At 39.5% G+C, this 19,676-nt stretch overlaps 1 protein-coding gene and 1 long non-coding RNA gene across 2 annotated transcripts; both read left to right on the forward strand.

Moving 5' to 3' along the window:
• Positions 1-2,082: 2,082 nt before the first annotated feature.
• Positions 2,083-6,189, forward strand: LOC149173244 (large ribosomal subunit protein uL10-like). The gene is made up of 5 exons (XM_089424547.1): positions 2,083-2,581; positions 4,736-4,804; positions 4,890-4,988; positions 5,233-5,625; positions 5,750-6,189. Exons 1-5 carry the CDS (start codon positions 2,324-2,326, stop codon positions 5,894-5,896), a joined length of 966 nt encoding a protein of 321 aa, XP_089280673.1. The 5' UTR covers positions 2,083-2,323; the 3' UTR covers positions 5,897-6,189.
• A 1,876-nt stretch (positions 6,190-8,065) lies between these two features.
• Positions 8,066-10,363, forward strand: LOC149173245 (uncharacterized). Its single transcript, XR_016259109.1, has 2 exons — positions 8,066-9,070; positions 9,169-10,363. It is a non-coding gene; the product is annotated as an uncharacterized LOC149173245 (long non-coding RNA).
• Positions 10,364-19,676: the final 9,313 nt, after the last annotated feature.

Below are 19,676 nucleotides of genomic sequence, written 5' to 3' on the forward strand. Positions count from 1 at the left end.
AAAAGTTCAAGACCCGGAAAACTGCCAAAAATAGTAAATTGTGCTATAATTAAGGAAACTAAAAAACTGAAAGAAACAATGGTGGGGGTCCAAGTGGAATAGGCAGGTGGCCACCTAGATCAGAAATGGAATAAATTGACATCACTCTGTAAATGTTGGTGTGACAATGAATTAAACCAATACTTTGCATAGTACCATTTATGCTAGGTGGAATTATTTATGCATAATCTGTTTGATTGATATGTACAATTTCAAAGCTAGAGATTTTCCATGACTTTGGAGGATTTCGTCTTGCTCCATATTCCATGCTTCTAACTTGTTTATGTTGTTTAAGATCACGTCCCTATTGCAACTATGTTGGACACTAGACATATAGGCATGGAGAGGCGAGCTTTTACTTTGCCTTATAGGTGGTTGTGTGAGACACATGCGTAACTATGTTGGACATTGGACATGTAAGCATGACGAGGCTAGATTTTACTTTGTCTCGTAGATGGTTGTATGAAACACCTAAGTAGGAGTTTTGAGTATGGCAATCGTCTTATTCCTCTATCTTCAATTTTCTATCTTCATACACTTTGATTGATCATGATTGATTATGGATTTTGGCTTGTATCTGAAAGATGGGTTGTGTTTGTCCAACTATGTGCAAATGATGATCACTCCTCATTTTCTTGTCTTCATATCCTTTGATAGATCATGCTTAATAATGGGTTGCTAAATATATCAATTAGACTAGATTCATACTTTGGTAAACCATGGTGGTCGCAGGGCTTTTAATGACATTTTCTTTTGACAATGATAACCAATGAATTATTGTTAACATTACGTGTTATAAGAACCTTGCCATGAGTAGGATTCAAGATGAAGACTCCGATCTTAATTAAATTATATTGATAAGCAAGGAGTGGATCACTTTTCTGTGTTAATGATATTGCCTTTGGAAAGTAAAGAAGACCATAAAAACTTCTATTAAATGTCTACCTCAAAGGGGAGCTTAAATGGTTATTCAACCTGATGTGTATATAACAAACCTCTTTATGAATTGGTTGGGTCATTTAACGAGAACCACCAACACAATGAATCATATTTCTTACTTTAGGATAACCATGTCAACCACAACATGATTTCATATTTCATGTGCATGGTATCCATAAATCAGGGTTGTTAGATGTAAGGGCCATATGTACACTTAAGATGGAGTTGGATGTGGGGTAGTTTAGATCATTAAATAAGGTGTTTCGTCAGTGATGACTCACACTATTTTAGACTCTTGTTCTTAAAAGCTTTTACCCTAAATGAGCTCGTCGCAACCATTCAACCTAGATAACTTGTGCAACCTCTAAATACTACACACACAAAATAATACAAACTATTACTTTCCACATTCCCCATCGCATAGGAGACGTTCCTTCCCACCTCAACCTAGATAACTTGTCTAACCTCTAAATACTACACACAAAAACAAATTGCAAGCTATTTTTTTTTAGGCACAGGGTGAATCGGTAACTGCTAGACCTAATCTGAGGAAGACCTAGGATCAATTCTCATAGTTACCACTATAACACCAAGAGTACATCCAACAACCTGCCTAGGATCAATTCTTGTCGTTGCCACTATAACGCCAAGAGTACATCCTAATCTAAGGAAGACCTAAGATCAATTCTCATAGTTGCCACTATAACACCAAGAGTACATCCAACAACCTGCCCAGGATCAATTCTTGTCGCTGCCACTATAACACCAAGAGCACATCCAACAACCTGCAAGCAGATATACTAATTTCTTATGATTTTGGCAATAGCCGAGACTCACAGATAAGATAAGTCTACTCCTTGTGCTGCACACCATAGCAGGATAATATACTCAATATGGTTTGACCCCTCACCTTGTTGGATTTTCACCCAACAAACTCAACCGCCACACCACACATCACTGTATAACAGATTTCAAACTATTACCTTCCACATTCCCTCCTCCCATAGGGCTTTCCTTTGCACCTCTAGGTGCAATAACTAGTTATAAACTCTAGAATATTAGGGTTTATTGACACATATCATAGATTTTAGGGTTTATTGATACCTACCATAGATTCGATTCGAGTGCATTCCGTGGTTGCGGCTGAGTCGGGGCAACAGCTTCAAAATGGTCTTACGGGCTTGGTGCGCTCCTGTAAGCTCGGGGTCAAAGTAGCAATATAGAGAAATTTTCTTAAATAACTTTTTATTTCTCTACCAACGAACGAATACTGCGTACCATGCTTCTGGTGCTTCCTTTGGTACAACGAAGAACGTAATCGCGTATACGAAAGTGGGGGGCCAAAATGGGGTTTAAGGGAACCAAGGCCGAGAAGAAGGTCGTCTACGACAAGAAAATATGTGATTTGCTGGAGCAATACTCACAGTTGCTGATCTGCGTTGCAGACAATGTGGGATCCAAGCAGTTGCAGGGCATTCGTGCCGGGTTGAGGCCCGATTCGGTCGTTCTCATGGGGAAAAATACCATGATGAAGAGATCGATTCGGCTCTATGCAGAGAAGTCCGGGAACACAGCTTATCAGAACCTGATTCCTTTGCTGGTGGTGAGTTTTATATATTTTTTCAATGCCTTTGTCTTTAAGTTTGTCTAGAATTTTAGCTCTCCAGAGTTTTGATGGTTTTTAATTGTCCAGGGTTTTGAGTGTTTAGTTTTGAAATTCCATAAGTTACATGATTTGCTATTGCATTGTGTTAGGGTATGCTTTGCTGGATAGGAAAATATGTACGTTTAGGTGACATGTTTTGAACAACAAATGCGGTGGCATGTTTTGTGATCAATTTTAGTTTTATTTGCGCTCATATTGTATTGGTTTCTCTATTGGATTCAGCTTTAGTAGTCTTCTTCGTATTGGGTTCTCTGTTGTATTTGGTTTGATAGGTATTGTGTGCGTTGTGCTCTGTTCCAGTTTACATTTTAGGGCTTTGAAATCGTACCTTTTTTAATAGAATGTGCTTAATAGGCTTCGTATCAAGTTTTAAAGTGTCAATTTATCAGTGTTCCACCATGGCCAGATTGGGTATCCAACATCACATATATTTGATTTGTGTCAAAAGTGGAGATCTTGCACTACTGCAATTTTGTTGTCATAGACAGATATGTAACACATTTACTTTCATTGTAAGATATCTATTCTCAATTAGAGCTTGTTGTTGACTTTTCATGACCTTACCTCGGCATAACTCAGGCATGTGAACATATTTGCATCAATGAGTGAGAAAGCACAGTAAAGGAAAGATAATTGCCTTTAACCTTCTATCTCAGGTAAGTTATTCACTTACTTTAAGCTCATTCAAATAATATCTCTCAGGACCAAAGCATATGTCTGTGGGTCTGTAAATATTTTTAACGGTCTTCAACGGTTGAATCTGGGAATAGTGTTTTTGTAAATGATTCATACCACATAAGGATTTTGGTTGATTGTACAATCACATCATGCGAACCAGATGCGTTTTGTACCTGTGCCATCAGCACGAGAGTCGTTGCAGAATATATTTGAAACATCTGTAGATAATTAGATTCTCAGCCACTGAAAGGTGAAAATATATAGTTCTGACTTCACTTTAGGGTTGTAATATGACTTTAATCCAGTGTAGATGAGGTTGTAGTTGATATTGAATATAATTTAAATAAAAACCAATTGGGTCAGCTAACATGATATCTAAATAGTAAATAATGTTAAAATGTTAAGTTTGGAAACATTATAGGGATCTTTTGAGTTTAGTTTTAAAAGCATTGGCTAAATTGTTTACTTTTGAAGTGCACGGAGACTGTAAAAGCACACAAAACCTGGATGAAGAAATGGATTTTATTTAAACCAAAGTGGTGACGATACTTCAGTCAAATTTAGTTTGCTTTCACCTTGACAGAAATCTCAACCTTCATGTAAAAGTGTAAATCGAAATTATACTCTTGTGCTAAACACATCAACATAACTAAATTTGGAATTGTGATTTAAATTCTCACTTATGAGCGGCACTGTTAATATTTTATCAATTTGTAACTACGGAAGGTTGTTTTTTTAACAATTTGCACTACGGACTGTTGAGGGGTTTACTAACCATATGAAGTTAAGAATGTATCGTGCAATACTTATTTCTGCTCATTATATTCAATCTGTAAGTGAAATACACACACAGAGATAACCCAGCATTGGCCTTTGCCCACTTGATTGGATACAACCTTGAAATACACACATAGAGATAACCCAGCATTGGCAAAGCCCATATGATGCGATACAACCTTAAAAATTTTGTTTATAGAAAGACAACATAGTTGGTTGCATTAACTTGCATGTCACTCTGAATCTCTGATGAAGTACTTGGTTTCAAATGTTTTTCCTTTGTAAATGTATTTTGTTGGGTGCTCGTTGATTTTGATGAAGATGGTACTTAGCCCACATTATCTGTCTCAAGATTATCCTTGCATTGATATTTGTTCTATTCACATTTGAAATTCTTGTGTACTTTGTTTTCCTTGTTGTGTTAAAAGGTTATTTTATGTGTTGCCATTCAAATTTTGTTGTTTATTTTTGTGTTTTATAATATTATTCAATGCAATTATGCCCCTAGTGTTTTTGCTTTCTTTAACTTCCTAGTAAACCTGGACATCATAAAGTTTCAGTTCACCATTATGTTGGAAAGTTATCAAATATTTCCAGGCATAAAACTGAATCTGTTTGTTAATTAATATTTTTTAGGGAAATGTTGGTCTTATTTTCACAAAGGGTGACCTCAAGGAGGTGCGGGAGGAGGTAGCAAAATACAAGGTATGTTTCTTTTGTCATGTACTTGTATATTTATTGAACTGCAGTTTTAAAGCAATACTTCCATGATTCATCTCGTAATTTTTAGGTGGGAGCTCCAGCTCGTGTTGGTCTGGTTGCACCAGTTGATGTGGTGGTACCCCCTGGAAACACTGGTCTGGATCCATCTCAGACATCTTTTTTCCAGGTTTGGACATTTTATCAGCATGTTCATGAAAATATTTTTGGATCTCTACTGATATATATATATATATATATATATATATATGTTTGCATTTAATAAATACACGAGACAGCAGTAGCAACAATAACTTGCACTGTTTAAATACCAATATACATATCTGAAACGATGAGATACCTGTCAATTTCTCTTGGACATTTGTTAAAGTTTGTGTTTAAGTATGTTCTCTTGATCTTTCTATAATATACAGGTGTTAAATATTCCCACAAAGATTAACAAAGGTACTGTTGAAATTATAACACCCGTGGAGCTTATTAAGAAAGGAGACAAGGTTGGTTCTTCCGAGGCAGCTTTGCTGGCAAAGCTTGGCATTCGGCCATTTTCCTATGGATTGATTGTGCAGTCTGTATACGACAATGGATCGGTATTTGATCCTGAAGTTCTTGATCTCACAGAGGATGATTTAATAGAGAAATTTGCTGCTGGTATTTCTACTGTGACAGCTCTTTCTCTGGCGATCAGTTATCCCACAATTGCAGCTGTTCCACATGCTATCATCAACGGTTACAAGAATGTATTAGCAGTTGCTATTGAACTTGACTATTCTTTTCCACTGGCCGAGAAAGTTAAGGAGTATTTGAAGGTGAATTTGGAAAGACAATGCTTATAAAATATTTTTGTGAACTCCTATCATTGACTATGAAAATTGTTGCCAAAATGCCTTTTTGTATGTTATCTGAATATTTTGATTTTGCTCTGTCATGTAGGATCCAAGCAAGTTTGCAGTTGCTGCTGCCCCAGTTGCCGGTGCTACAGAAGCTGCACCTGCTGCAGCTGCTCCAAAGGAAGAGGAAAAGAAACCTGAGCCAGAGGAAGAGTCCGAAGAGGATATGGGTTTCAGTCTTTTTGACTAGATTGGATGATTGCACAGCACAAATCATTAGAATTGAGAATTTCAAGACAACTGCTGTTCTTCCATTTTGTCGCAGTGTCAGTCCACGAGGATTAGATTAGTATAATTTTTTGAAGTAGGTGTATATGTCTAGTCTGACGTTCTGTAGTTGAAGATACTGTTATATTGGGTTGCTTTTACGAGTTATTTGTGAGGTATCCAAAGTCTTATTTGTTCTATCATTGCAATTTTGTATCGAAACAGTTAGTTATATATGCCGAGCTTCTATATATCTGAGGGCATTTTAATTCTCTATTTCCTGTAATGGTTTCACATGTGGTTTTCTTTCCTTCTGTTGGGTGAAAATGTAGTTTAAAGAGGTCATTTTCCACAAAATAGGGTCATATAATAGTGGCACGACGATGACAAGCACTGATTAGTTTTTAGACTTTGCAGAATAATGTATGTTGAAAAGTGGACACAGCCTGCCTTTTACTGGATGTTTTTCACCTGTGGATGGTATTCAGTCTGGTATAAATTCTGTTCGGACAGGACCCTGAAAGCTCTCCCCATGTAATGCAACATTGCTACCTCAGCACTCCATGATGGCTGATGTGCTGGAGCTGTGCATCATGCCTTTACTATTTGCTTTAATTCATTTATGCACACTGTTTTCATCTATACCTCCAATTTTCCATTGAACTGATGACACAGGGTCAGGCGTCAGTATTTGTAAAAACCCTAAATCTTTGAAGCAAGCACATTTGTTTTCCTGTCTGCACTTCATTAAGGGTGCTACTCTGTGGGGTCTGGTCTCAATCCTTTTCATCAACAGTTTAGATGTTAGCGAGGAATGCCGTAAATTTTTCTTTGTGTCTGTTTGCATTTCATCTAGTGGTTTGGACTTGATGACAGATGCCTGAGCTTGGCTTTTTCAGAGCAGTTTCGATTTCTGGTGGTAAGTTTGTGTTTTCTGCTGGCACTTCCAGATTTTTATGGTTACTTGGTTTTATGTTTTTTGAGTGTTTCTTGTCTTTGCTTTGGGTTTTTATCCTGCTTTGCTTTCATTGGACTATGATGCTCTCACCCTAATAACTTTTGAATGATATAAAGGTATTAAATTGAGTCATTTAAAAATATAAATAGTTACTACATGGTTGCTACAAATCTGGAAACACCGGAACATCTAGAGTGTTGGCCTTCGTACAATAAAAACTAATATCTAGATGAATAGGTTCCTCCATGGCAAATATCTTCTGGTATGCATAACTTGCTGTTATCCAATAAGCCCGCCGATGGTATGCATAACCGTCTGCAACTTCTTGCCTGGGAAGACATGAGAGCATTCCGTGGGGCATGAAAATGGGGTTCAAGGGAACCAAGGCCGAGAAGAAGGTTGTCTACGACAAGATATGTGACTTGCGCCTTGGTTCCCTTTGAAACCCATTTTCGTGCCTGATGGAATGCTCTTGCATGCTGCAAAACGTAAACAGCTACTGGAAAATAAGAGGAATTAGTTGAAGAATAGAGTGGTTTTGATGGAGGAGGAACGTAAAGGTTTTGCCTCGGTTTAGGTTTCTGGGTTGAAGTTGAAATTAGGGTTTCTGGGTTGAAGTTGAAATTAGGGTTTTTAATGTTACCAGACTCGGAATTGGCAATAAATTGGCGAGGCAAAAGAGCGAAGAGTTTTAATCAGATCTGCAAAAAATCGCTGAATTCAATAAATAAAAATATACACATATATTGAATTAAAAAAAAACATTTTTCATTAATATTCGGTAAAGGCATGTCCAAACAATGCATAATATCAATAGATGTCCAAAATATCATGAATGAATAAGTATCTCATACCCATCATAAAAAAACACATTGGAAATAATTGATTTTTAATAAGTGATATCTTGACCTCTTGAACTCTAATTATGATGTTTTTTTTAGTGAAAGCGGGTGATATTTCAAAAAAATTCAATACAATAAAAATACACAAAAAAGAGCAATTTACCACATATATAATTACATACAAAATATCCATTTTTTTTTTTTTTTCACTTTATTAAATACCAAACCTCTTCGAATAAAGTAACAAATTCTCTGAGTGAACGTAAACGTTAATTACAACAAATTTCCAATATTCATCCACATTTTCCGTAATTATCTAAGAAAACGTTAAAAAATTTAATTACAACAAATTTCCAATATTCATCCACATTTTCCGTAATTATCTAAGAAAACGTTAAAAAATTTAATTACACCAAATTTCCAATTACTTATTGAAGCTTCGGTAATGGGAAAATAAAAATCGAAATAAAAATACATATCAATGGTAGAAAGAACATTATTCATAAAAGACCTATGGTATGATACCAATTGTCCAGCACAAATCTTCCCAAAACCTTTAAGTTTTATTTTGACGTACATAATAATGAACTGAACATTACAAATTACAATATTTTATATTTTTTTAGTTTTAGTGAATTAAAAGTTACAATATTATTGTGTTCTGCGATCAAAGCACCCATGGTCTCGTGTCAATTTAATAAAGCATAATTTAATCGTTTAGGGTTTCCTCTGGTCATACCCGATACTTTGACTCGAGAGACGTAATCAGGATTACATTTATAATTTCACACTGTTTCAACGTGTTGCAGCACATTTATCTGAAGGGTTTAGATAGACTTTTGGACTGTTTCAACGTGTTCCAAGACATATATCAACGTGTTCCGGAATGCCTCTGCGGTGTATGCATTGTCAACAATGATACAATCCGGTGTATGGAATCATGAATGGCTCTGCGGCGTCAGCTCTGCGGTGTATGCAATAGATCTGCGGCGTCGGCGGTGGACCGATAAACCCAAGCGAAAGCCCTAAACCCAAAACTGGCGGGACTCAACAAAATCAGGAAAATCGGAAAAAATCGGCAGAGTTTCGGATCGGATCGTTTCACGGGCGATCAGATTGGGAATCGCGAGTACTCGCCGATTCCTGTTACAATAAATTGGAGTATTTAGCATTAATTATAAAATTTTACTAAGATATATATGTATTATAATTGTGAAGAGTTGGTTTAATAAACTGTTTTTTTAAACTAGGGGTGGTCAGAGGGGTTATTTCTGAATGGCAAGTTGAAGTTTTTCGTTTTCACGGGGCTTAGGTAATATGTCAAACAATATGACTGAAGCTTATGGGCTATTCCAAGGTCTTATTCAAGCCTCTTCACTCAATTGAAGGAAATTTATTGTTTTGGGGATTCTCATATGTAATCTCAACACCTTATTATTGGTTTTTTTTCTCTAGATGATCGTAGATTGATCTATTTGCTGAAACAAATCAGAACCTCTCTTCAGAAATGGGATAGTGTTGAAGTTCACGATGCTCTCCGCATAAACAATTCAGTTGCAAATCTACAGGCTAACATTCAAACAGCTTTGAACAAAGGAATCCTAAAGGTCAATGAAAGGGTCTCTTATTTTTTCCCTATCCTTAAGGGCAAAAGGACCCCTCCACTATAGCCTATCATCCTATCAACCTAGGACGCTGCATGATGGGATGGCCTTGTTCTTGCAGCCTGCGCGAGCATTCTGTGTCGCACGAAAATGGGGTTCAAGGGAACCAAGGCCGAGAAGGTCTTGTACAACAAGAAAATATGTGATTTGCTGGAGCAATACTCACAAGTGCTGGTTTTCTTGTGATTTGCTGGAGTGATACTCACAGGTGGTGGTCTCCGTTGCGGACAGTGTGGGATCCAAGCAGGCGCAGAACATTTTTGCCGGGTTGAGGTTGGATTCGGTCGTTCTTATGGGGAAAAATGCCATGATGAAGAGATCCATTCGCCTCTATGCAGAGAAGTCCAGGAACACTTATCAGAACCTGATTCCTTTGCTGGTGGAGTTTTATTTATTTTTTCAGTGCGTTTGTCTTTAAGGTTTTTAGTTGTCTACAATTTTAGCTCTCCAGAGTTTTGATGGTTTTTTATTATCCAGGGTTTTGATGGTTTAGTTTTGAAATTCCATAAGTTACAGGATTTGCTATATTGCATTGGGTAGGGTATGCTTTATTTGATAGGAAAATATGTACGTTTAGGAGACATGTTTTGAACAACAAATGCGGTGGCAGGTTTTGTGATCAATTTTAGCTTTTTTTGCGCTCATAATGTATTGGTTTCTCTGTTTGATTAAGCTTTAGCAGTCTTCTTCGTATTGGGTTCTCTGATATGTTTGGCTTGAACAGTTTGATCTTGTGCGTTGTGTTCTATTACAGTTTACTTTTTAGGGCTTTGAAATCGTACTTTTTTTTAATATATAGTGCTTAATAGGCTTTGTGTCAAGTTTTAAAGTGTCAATCTATCAGTGTTCCACCATGGGAGGATTGGGTATCTTGCACTATGTAATTTTGTTGTCATAGACAGATATGTTACACATTTACTTTTATGGTTAGATTTATCTATCCTCGAGAAGAGCGTGTTGTTGACTTTCATGACCTTACCTAGCATGATTCAGGCATGTGAACGTGTTTGCCTCAATGAGTGAGAAAGCACAGTAAAGGAAGGTAATTGCCTTTAACCTTCTATCTCAGGTAAGTTATGCCTTACTTCAAGCGCATGCAAATAATACCTCTCAGGACCAAATCGTATGTCTGTGGGTCTGTAAATATTTTTAACGGTCTTCATTGGTTGAATCTGGTAATAGTGTTTTGGTAAAGGATTCATACCACGTAAAGATTTTGGTTAATTGTACAATCACATGATGTGAACCTGATGCGTTTTGGACCTGTGCCATCAGCAGGAGAGTTGTTGCAGACTATATTTGAAACATTTGTAAATTATTAGATTCTCAGCTACCGTAAGGTGAAAATATATAGATCTGAGTTCATTTTAGGGTTGTAATATGACTTCAATCGAGTGTAGATGAGGTTCTGGTAAAGGATATTCATACCACGTAAGATTTTGGTTAATTGTACAATCACATGATGTGAGCCTGATGCGTTTTGTACCTGTGCCATCAGCAGGAGAGTTGTTGCAGACTGTATTTGAAACATCTGTAGATAATTAGATTCTCAGCTACCGTAAGGTGAAAATATATAGTCCTGGGTTCATTTTAGGGTTGTAATATGACTTCAATAGAGTGTAGATGAGGTTCTGGTAATAGTGTTCTGGTAAAGGATTCATACCACGTAAAGATTTTGGTTAATTGTACAATCACATGATGTGAACCTGATGCGTTTTGTACCTGCGCTATCAGCAGGAGAGTTGTTGCAGACTATATTTGAAACATCTGTAGATGATTAGATTCTCAGCTACCGTAAGGTGAAAATATATGGTTCTGAGTTCATTTTAGGGTTGTAATATGACTTCAATCGAGTGTAGATGAGGTTGTAGTTACTTTGATATTGAATATAATTTAAATAAAATCCATTTGGGTCAGCTAACGTGATATATAAATGGTAAATAGTGTTAGAATGTTGAGTTTCTGACACTACAGATCTTTTGAGTTTAGTTTTAAAAGAATGGGTTAAATTGTTTACTTTTAAAGTGCACGAAGACTTTAAGCACAGGAACTGGATGAAGAAATGGATTTTATTTAAATCAAGTTGCGACGATACTTTAGTCAAATTTAGTTTTGTTTTCACTTTGATAGAAATTTTACCCTTCATGTAAGAGTGTAAATGTAAATTGAAATTATGTCCGTGCGAAATGCATCAACATAACTAAAATTGGAACTGTGATTAAAATTCTGTTAATTTTAGATATAATGGTGTGTATTATGCTTAGTACAATTACTTCAATGTTCCTTTGACAACTCAATGATTAATCACATTTACAGTAAAAGTAGATATAGAACAGGAAACAAAAAGTGGAAGACAATTCAAGATAAGAGGACACTAGATTTGACAGATGCCAGGGAAAAACTCAATGTGGGGAATACCCTTTGATCATTTCTTCTTATGATTATATCAAATTGTTCAGCAGAAAGAGGGAGAGTGCAAAAGTCAAATTGACTTGCCCAATTCAAAGTCAAAACAACCTTGTCAATTTCTGCAGTCAAACTTCAGTGCTATCTAGAAAGTCAATGCTGGTCAAAGAAACAATGAAATGTCTTCAAAATAGCTGTCTGCCCCAGTGAAACTCGGTTTGATCATGAGGTCAAAGTCAGCACAAAACAATGACAGTCAATAGTAAATCTTGGTCAAACTTCCTTAGCATGATTCTCAATAATCCATATGATGCCAAAATCATAAAACCAAGGGCTTCCTTCCTTTTTGCAGCTAAGATCGACTTTTCCCATGAGCCATATCCACTTGAAATTGTTGGATGGGAGTATTGTGCACCTTATTCCATTGCTCATTTTCCATTTAGTGGTTGACATCTCACCCACAAGAAATAGAAGACAGGAAGGGAAGGTTCGTGCCAATCCTAACCTTGCATCACCATAATTCTTGTCCATGTCAACAGGAAAACAATGGGAGGGAAGATGAAATATATAGAAAGATAGAGGTAAAGAGGGAAGAGAGGAGGGAAGTCAAAGAGGAGAGGAGAGAGAGAGATGCAGAGAAAGGGAAGAGAGAGGGAGACACAAATATGGAGGGGGGAGAGGGAGAAAGAGAAGGGGAGAGGGAGGGAAATAATGACAAAGTTGGAGGGTAGAGAGAGGGATGAGAATTGCCGTGAAATTCCGCTTTGGACAACTCACTTAATGGAGACAATGTTTGCATTGAATTCCTCTTTTCGAGGGGAGCAAAATCATGCAGTTAATTCCACTTTGGACAACTTAATGGGGATAATGTTTGCATTGAACTTCTCTTTTCAGGGGGAGCAAAATCAATCTAAAGATCACTCAAATTGGATAAGGGAAAGTGTATTTATAAATAAAAACCCACGTGCATATTTGATAAGGTCGACCTTAAAGAAAAGTGAACCTTCTTGAAAGGCTATAAATAAAAGTGACGTCTACCTCATTTGAACACAATAATGAGACACTCCCTTGGGTTTTGGTTCACACAGGTATGAGGCTCGTCTGCAGAGGAATATGTTCGCTTTGAGGTGAAATTATAGGGTTCAAAGTTTGCATTTTAGATCTAGGGTTTTGGGCCACAGTCGCAGACACAACACAAAAGGATCTCGACCACAGTTGCTCCCACAGAGGCTCATGCGTGTGACTAGTGCCTTCCATTCGCACATATAACTCATTATGCATGGGACTAAGAGTTTCAGTTTTCACAGACACAGTCGCATGATCGCCACAATTCAGATTTAGCCCTAGTCGCTCACTCGCCAGGCTTTAAGGGTGTGACTCGGTATAATATTCTAAATGAAAATTTACAATGATAAATAGCAAAAACACAAAAAATTACTCAAACATCAGAACACCATTTTAAAGCCGAAAATTGTGTTACTGAGTCATTTTATTCTTATATGAAGATGGTACAATGAGGTGCTATAAAGAGTGCACCTGGGCTTGCTCAAGGCAAGCTAGCTAAGCCCAAATAAACAATAAGAAGTCCCTCCCAAAACCATTGTTGCTCTCTCTTGGCTCTGTGCTGACACTGTCCAGAAATATGCTAATGGTTGTGAAGAACTGTTGCTAGTGCCTCCTTTGGTGCTTGGAAAATTATGGGAAATTAACCCGGAGCTCTCCACTAATCACTCACAAAAACCCACAAAGGAATTGGCCAAAAAGTTGATTTCGAAATTTTGGCCCAAATTTTCACTATCTCTTTTTGTTGCTCGCTGAGTTGGGACCCCTGTTTGACCCCTCAAATCTGCAAATTTATATGTGAGATCCTTGTGAAAAACATAGAAAGGGTTTTCTTTAATTTTGACGCTTTAAAATTGATCCAAAATTCCTAACACTTATCTACTATCAGTGAATTTCAGTCTGCCGGTTTTTTTTGTCTTTACAACCCTCCAAAATAGTGGAAAACATCCCCTTGGCTCCCTTCTAACTCCCACACAACATCCCAACTCCAAATACCTCTGACCAAGGCCACCCACAACAATTCCTTCTCAATTACTGCACAGGTCTGGGAAATAACTGCGTAGGCTCAACAAGAGAAATCTGTACTAGTGAGAAGGGCTTACTTATGTTATGCAATTCTCTCCTCTCCTCCATCAAATTCTGCTAGTGTCCAACAAATGGTGTGCCTTCTAATTCCCGACACCAACTCCCCAAAGGACAACGTGGCCCCTGTGCTATGCCGCTCCCTGCCTCAACAAGCCAATGGTGAAACTTTCCTAGGGTGGCACTCGTAGTCCACTAAAGAGAAGGGTGAGTTTCCTCCTTGGCAAACTTTGGTGCTCAACAACACTTGTGACTTAGCTGAACAACTTGAACAACAATAAAGTTTGTCAAATGATTAAAAAACCCCTAAAATGACAGCCTCACCTCCAATTTATAGCTAGCCATCCCTCATGCTTCTTGTGGGCTCTACCCATCAAATTCCCTCTCTCACCCAATTCAAATCCTACTAGGGGTGCGTATTCCCTTGGAGTGGCCCCCACTCTCCACTTCCCATCAAATTTCTTGGCTTTTCTAATGTTTGGGGGTGGTACCTTTATAAATTTTCTTTTTTCACCCACTTTTTCTAAGTTCATATGCCAAATATTTATTAACACCCAAAAATTGCAAAATTGAGAATTCCCTTAGCAAAATTATTAATTGGGGACATGACAATCCTCCCCACCAAAAATTGCTTGTCCTCAAGCAATCCCTGAACAAGCGCCCCTCTATCAACTTACCCAAATGGCTATTGCAAGCGATACTGGGGTTCCAAATGCGCCATTGAGTCATCCCTGTCCCTAACACTCTCCTGCCATGGAGTCCCTTGATACTAGGACCCCAAACCATCCTGGTCAACGTGAAGGCCCTGTTGCTCCACTCACTGTCCAACATGGTATAAGCACCTGAAGCCCTCTGCATACCATCAGTTAAGAAAGCAACACGATCATATAAAGCCATGTCTGTCTCCTCATGCAGTTTCTCTACTGAGTCATCCATCTCATGTACTCGAAGGGTGGGCACCCTAATATACAATCCAACTCCTGTGGAGATAAATCTTTGCCCGCACAAGCTTCCCCTGAACTCCCCTTGTTGGTCATTCCTCCATGCTGGTGAAGTCCCCCATGCCAATAAAGAATCACTAAAATCCAATGGAAAGTCGGAATGATCTCCCTCTGTCAAACCTAGCTCACCCCCAAAGGTAGCGGAACTATCAAGCACTGTGATGATAGGGTCCCAATCCCATCGCAGGAAGAAACTGTCATGTAGACCCTGCGACTCTCTGGTCATGACTAACTGTGCTCGTACCAGAGCCTCATCTCCTGCAACTCTCTAACATAATATATGTGATGATTGAGGCTATGCCCAACTTGCCAAGAGGACTCAACAATGCTTGCGTCTATCACTCCATGGTTGGCCCCAATCCTGAACACCCACTTGCGTTGCCATATGATGATGACCTCGATGATCCCCCAAGTGTCCAACTGATAATGAACCGAATCACTAGCTATCCTGACCATACTCACTAAGTAATGGAGTGTTCCCCACATCAACTGGATCCTTGGTTCCCATAACCATACTAGAGGTCCACAACTCCCACACCTCACGGGTTGCATTGCATAGCACTACTACCTACTAGAGCCCATTCGGTCCTCATCTCTTACCCCTGTATGTATACCATAGGTCGACCCCAAGTATCACGAATCTGCTCCAAGCATGCAAATCTGCCCTGCTCTTGCCAGACCATGTAGTGAAATCTGTTATCCTATCTCTTGATGATACACCTGGACATTGATTGGAGTCTGGGTACTCTCCTGTAGACAAAGTCTACCATCCATTGTCCCTTAGGCTCTTGTAATGCCTCAGATTGTCTCTCCAGAAGTGCATCCTGCAGTTCCCTCGCAGTCGATTCCCCAAGTGTGAGCATAAGAGTGGAACCTATGCTACCTCAACAATAAACCACGCCATCCCTAACCCTGTATCTGTCAACTTGTGCCTCCACCAAATGTCTCAACTGGAGAGTTTCCTCCCTACCCATGACACAGTGCCTCATCGAATTGCCTGAGGTGGGCCTTCCATGTCTTGTTGTCTGAACAGAAAGCATCAAGGGGCAACAACCAAATGCTCTGCGACCGTAAGCAACACTGAAGGGTGATGGGTGGGTAGTTCTTCAAGGGTATGATCAAGAGTCTGCAGCAATAATGAAGAGTAATCCTATGGATGTCCCTCTCTCTGCCTCAGATTTGCTGATAACCCAATTGAAGACCTTTCTTCACTGAACATGGCATCCCAAAAAGCTCAACCGAGTCCTCATCGATTCGGGGTGAGCTACACCTAACGAAACACCTAATGTCCCTGTCCATAAGTCTCCTTGGAGGCAACACTCCAAGAGCCCACTACGCCGCACCATATGCCACTGCATACCACCAAGTGTCCTTGTACTCCACAGCATGCCACTGTACCCTGCGGCCTATCCCTATACACCATTGGATACATCGTGACACTGCGGGACCATCCTGTATCGTCCTGTATCCTGCCAGTGTCAGTAGACCTCGCATTCCCTGTGTGTACTCAATGCGATGGGAGTCGCTTCTCCTACTCCACAACGAATGCCAACATGCTACAACAAATAACCATGCATCTCCTTGCTCCTTTGTAGGCCATTGCTCGTCACTGTATGCTCCTACACATCCTTGGATGTGATGGTCTAAAGCTGTGATAGTACGCGTTGACCCGCATCCAATTGTCATCATCACCTCCACTATTGCATCATCATACCCTTCGATGAATGGATCTCCCCTCCAAATCCTCCCAGAGGGACCCGAGAAGTGAATCTCCCTAGGTACCAATAGCGATGCCACCACTGCTATGCTCCTTCGTGTTCTCTGTGCCCAACATAATTGTGGAGAATCCCTAGCCCCATACAAGGCACTGTCTAGTGGCCTGCCAATGCCACCTTTGACAATCACCTGGGAGAGTATGCTGATTATCTTGTGACCCCACACATGACCAACATAACCCGATGACCCATGGAGTTCCCTCATACACTGACTGGCCACTGGTGTTGATGGAAACTCCCATAGCAAATGGGTGCACTCAATTGATGGGCCAACTATACCACCAATGCCATAGTCAATCTACATATCTGACAAATGGTAGATAGTCCCACGTGGATCCCAATGCTAAACTGGGCCTCTAGTATCCCTGATGCCTGAACATGCACACTTACTCTCACTATGGCCTATAACCGACTCCATATGTCTATCCCACTCAAATCGAGTACCAACTTAGAATCTCTCACCATCCGACCCCAAGAAAACGATCGAAAACATAAACCCCCATACACTGAACTAGCCCTCCAACCTGCAAACACAACATGCTGCACAACTCATGTCGCCTCGTCTCGTCGCGCTGGTCAACACATATAATATGTCTAGGTAACTCCACCTCTCTCTTTCTCTTGTATGAATGTATCCTAGCAATGTTGCAAGCCCCATCTATATAGGATTGAAGATAGTTATTGTCTGGAAGTATTGCAGCTTTGTTGAAGGTTTGTGCATCTATCTGGTCTAAATTCGTGGCTAGCCCAAAAGATGACTGCTCGTCCTCCTCCACCATTGGCTTTACATGGTTCACAAGATGCCCTTCCATGACTAGCTCTCGTCCCTTTGTGTTCTACATGATGTTGTAGGTGGCTGCTGTCAGGAAACTTAATGATGGCTCCGGGTACCTTTGTATCTCCTAGCACCTCACTTAGGGACGAAACCTCATCAACATATGGCTCTAGGGGTGTAGACTCTATTCTCTCCACCCAGGTGTCAACGAGTGCTATCAAAGATCTCTCCAACAATGGTGACTCCTACGCCACAGTGGGTATATCAATGTGCCCCTCACCATTCTGCGTGTCCTCATGCTCCTCCTCCTCAGGTTCTTGACATCTAAAGCCCAGTTTCCACCAACAGAAACGACCCCTGGTCTCACCCTCTAACTTCCCTCATTTACAGGATGATCTCGTCCTTGACCCTTGCTTCTCCTTTGGCTCATCCAGAAAACGAGGCATGGTAGGACAACCAAATTGGCCATACGTATGGGTGTTGTACTGTTGGGTTGTGTGTGCATCCACATGGCTTCTCTGTTGGGTATGACACAACGTTCCCACTATTTGTTGCATCCTCTATAGGACCTGTTGGGTTTTCCTCCTCAATTGTTGGTTTTGCCTCATCAACTCCTTCATGATCCCCTATGTACTCTTCTTTTTGTGTCATTGGATTGCCCACAATTTCACCAGTCACTATGCATGCGTGGCCAAAACCTCCATGATTTTGCTAGCTCCCCCACAGCTAGCCAAGATTATGTTCTGATACCACTATAATATTTCTAATAGAAATTTACAATGATAAATAAAACAAACATATCAAAAACACATAGAAAATTACCCAAACATCATAACACCATTTTAAAGCCAAAAACTGCATTGTTGAGCCATTTTATTATAATGTGAAGAGGGTACAATGAGGTGCTGGAAAGAGTGCACCTGGGCTTGCTCAAGGCAACCTAGCTAAGCCCAAATGAACAATAATAAGTCTCTCCCAAATCCGCTGCTGCTTTCTACTGGCTTTGTGATGAAACTACCTAGAAATATTTTGCTGGCTGTGAAGAACTACTGCTAAGGCGTCTTCCGGTGCTTAGAAAATTTCGGGAAATTAACCCCGGGCTTTCCACCAATAACCCACAAAAACCCACGAAGGAATTGGCCAGATGTTGAACTCGGAATTTCGGCCCAAATTTCCCCTTACTCCTCTTGTTGCTGGTTAAGTTGGTACCCCTATTTGACCCCTCAAATCTATCCAAAAAAATATGCAAATTTATAGATGAGATCATTGTCAAAAACCCAAAAAAAACCAGAAAAGGTTTCTCTAGTTTTGACACTCCAAAATTGACCACAAATTCCCAACAATTCTCCATTACTAGTGAATTTTGGTTGGCAAGGATTTTTGTCTTTACAACCCTCCAAAATAGTGGAAAATCTCCCCTTGGCACCCTTCTAACTCCCACACAACATCCCAGCTCCAAAAACCTTTGACCAAGACCACCCAAAACAACTCCCTCTCAATTACTACACAGGCTTGGGTAGTAACTGTATAGGCTCAGCAAGAGAAATCCGTACTAGTGAGAAGGGATCACTTCTACTATGCAATTCTCTCCTCTCCTCCAGTGAATTTTGCAAGTAGTGTCCAACAAATGGTGTGGCTTCTAATTCTCAGCATCAACTCCGCAAAGGATAACATAACTATGATTCTACGTCATAGTTTAGCTCAGATTATTCATGGCACTTGTGCTATGTCTCTCCCTGCCTCCACAAGATAATGGTGAAACCTTCTTAGGGTGGCACTTGTATTCCACTGAAGAGAAAGGTGATTTTCCTCCTTGGAAAACTCTGGTGCTCAACAACACTTGTGACTTAGCTGAACAACTTGAGCAACAACAAAGTTTATCAAATGATAAAAAAACCTCTAAAATGAGAACATCACCTCCAATTTATAGCTAACCATCCCTCATGCTCCTTGTGGGCTTCACCCATCAAATTCCCGCTCTCACCCAATTCGAATTCCTCCAAGGGGTGTGTATTCCCTTGGAGTGGCCCCCACTCTTCATTTCCCATCGAATTTCTTGGCTTTTCTAATTTTTGGGGATGACACCTTTATAAATTTTCTTTTTTCACCCACTTTTCGTAAGTTTATATGCCAAATATTTATTAATTGCTAAAAAATGCAAAATTGAGAATTCCCTTAGCAAAATTATTAATTGGGT

This window comes from Pinus tabuliformis, chromosome 4_2, assembly GCF_031772625.1.
Source record: "Pinus tabuliformis cultivar Carrire ecotype Pingquan chromosome 4_2, CPIR1, whole genome shotgun sequence".
In the NCBI taxonomy this organism is placed as follows: domain Eukaryota; kingdom Viridiplantae; phylum Streptophyta; class Pinopsida; order Pinales; family Pinaceae; genus Pinus; species Pinus tabuliformis.

What these genes read in the sequence shown, in the direction of transcription:
- LOC149173244 (XM_089424547.1), top strand. Translation starts at nt 2,324, where the DNA reads ATGGGGTTTAAGGGAACCAAGGCCGAGAAGAAGGTCGTCTACGACAAG. An exon ending in ACCTGATTCCTTTGCTGGTG is followed by an intron (nt 2,582 to 4,735) that starts GTGAGTTTTATA and finishes AATATTTTTTAG; the next exon opens with GGAAATGTTGGTCTTATTTT. An exon ending in AAGTTAAGGAGTATTTGAAG is followed by an intron (nt 5,626 to 5,749) that starts GTGAATTTGGAA and finishes TCTGTCATGTAG; the next exon opens with GATCCAAGCAAGTTTGCAGT.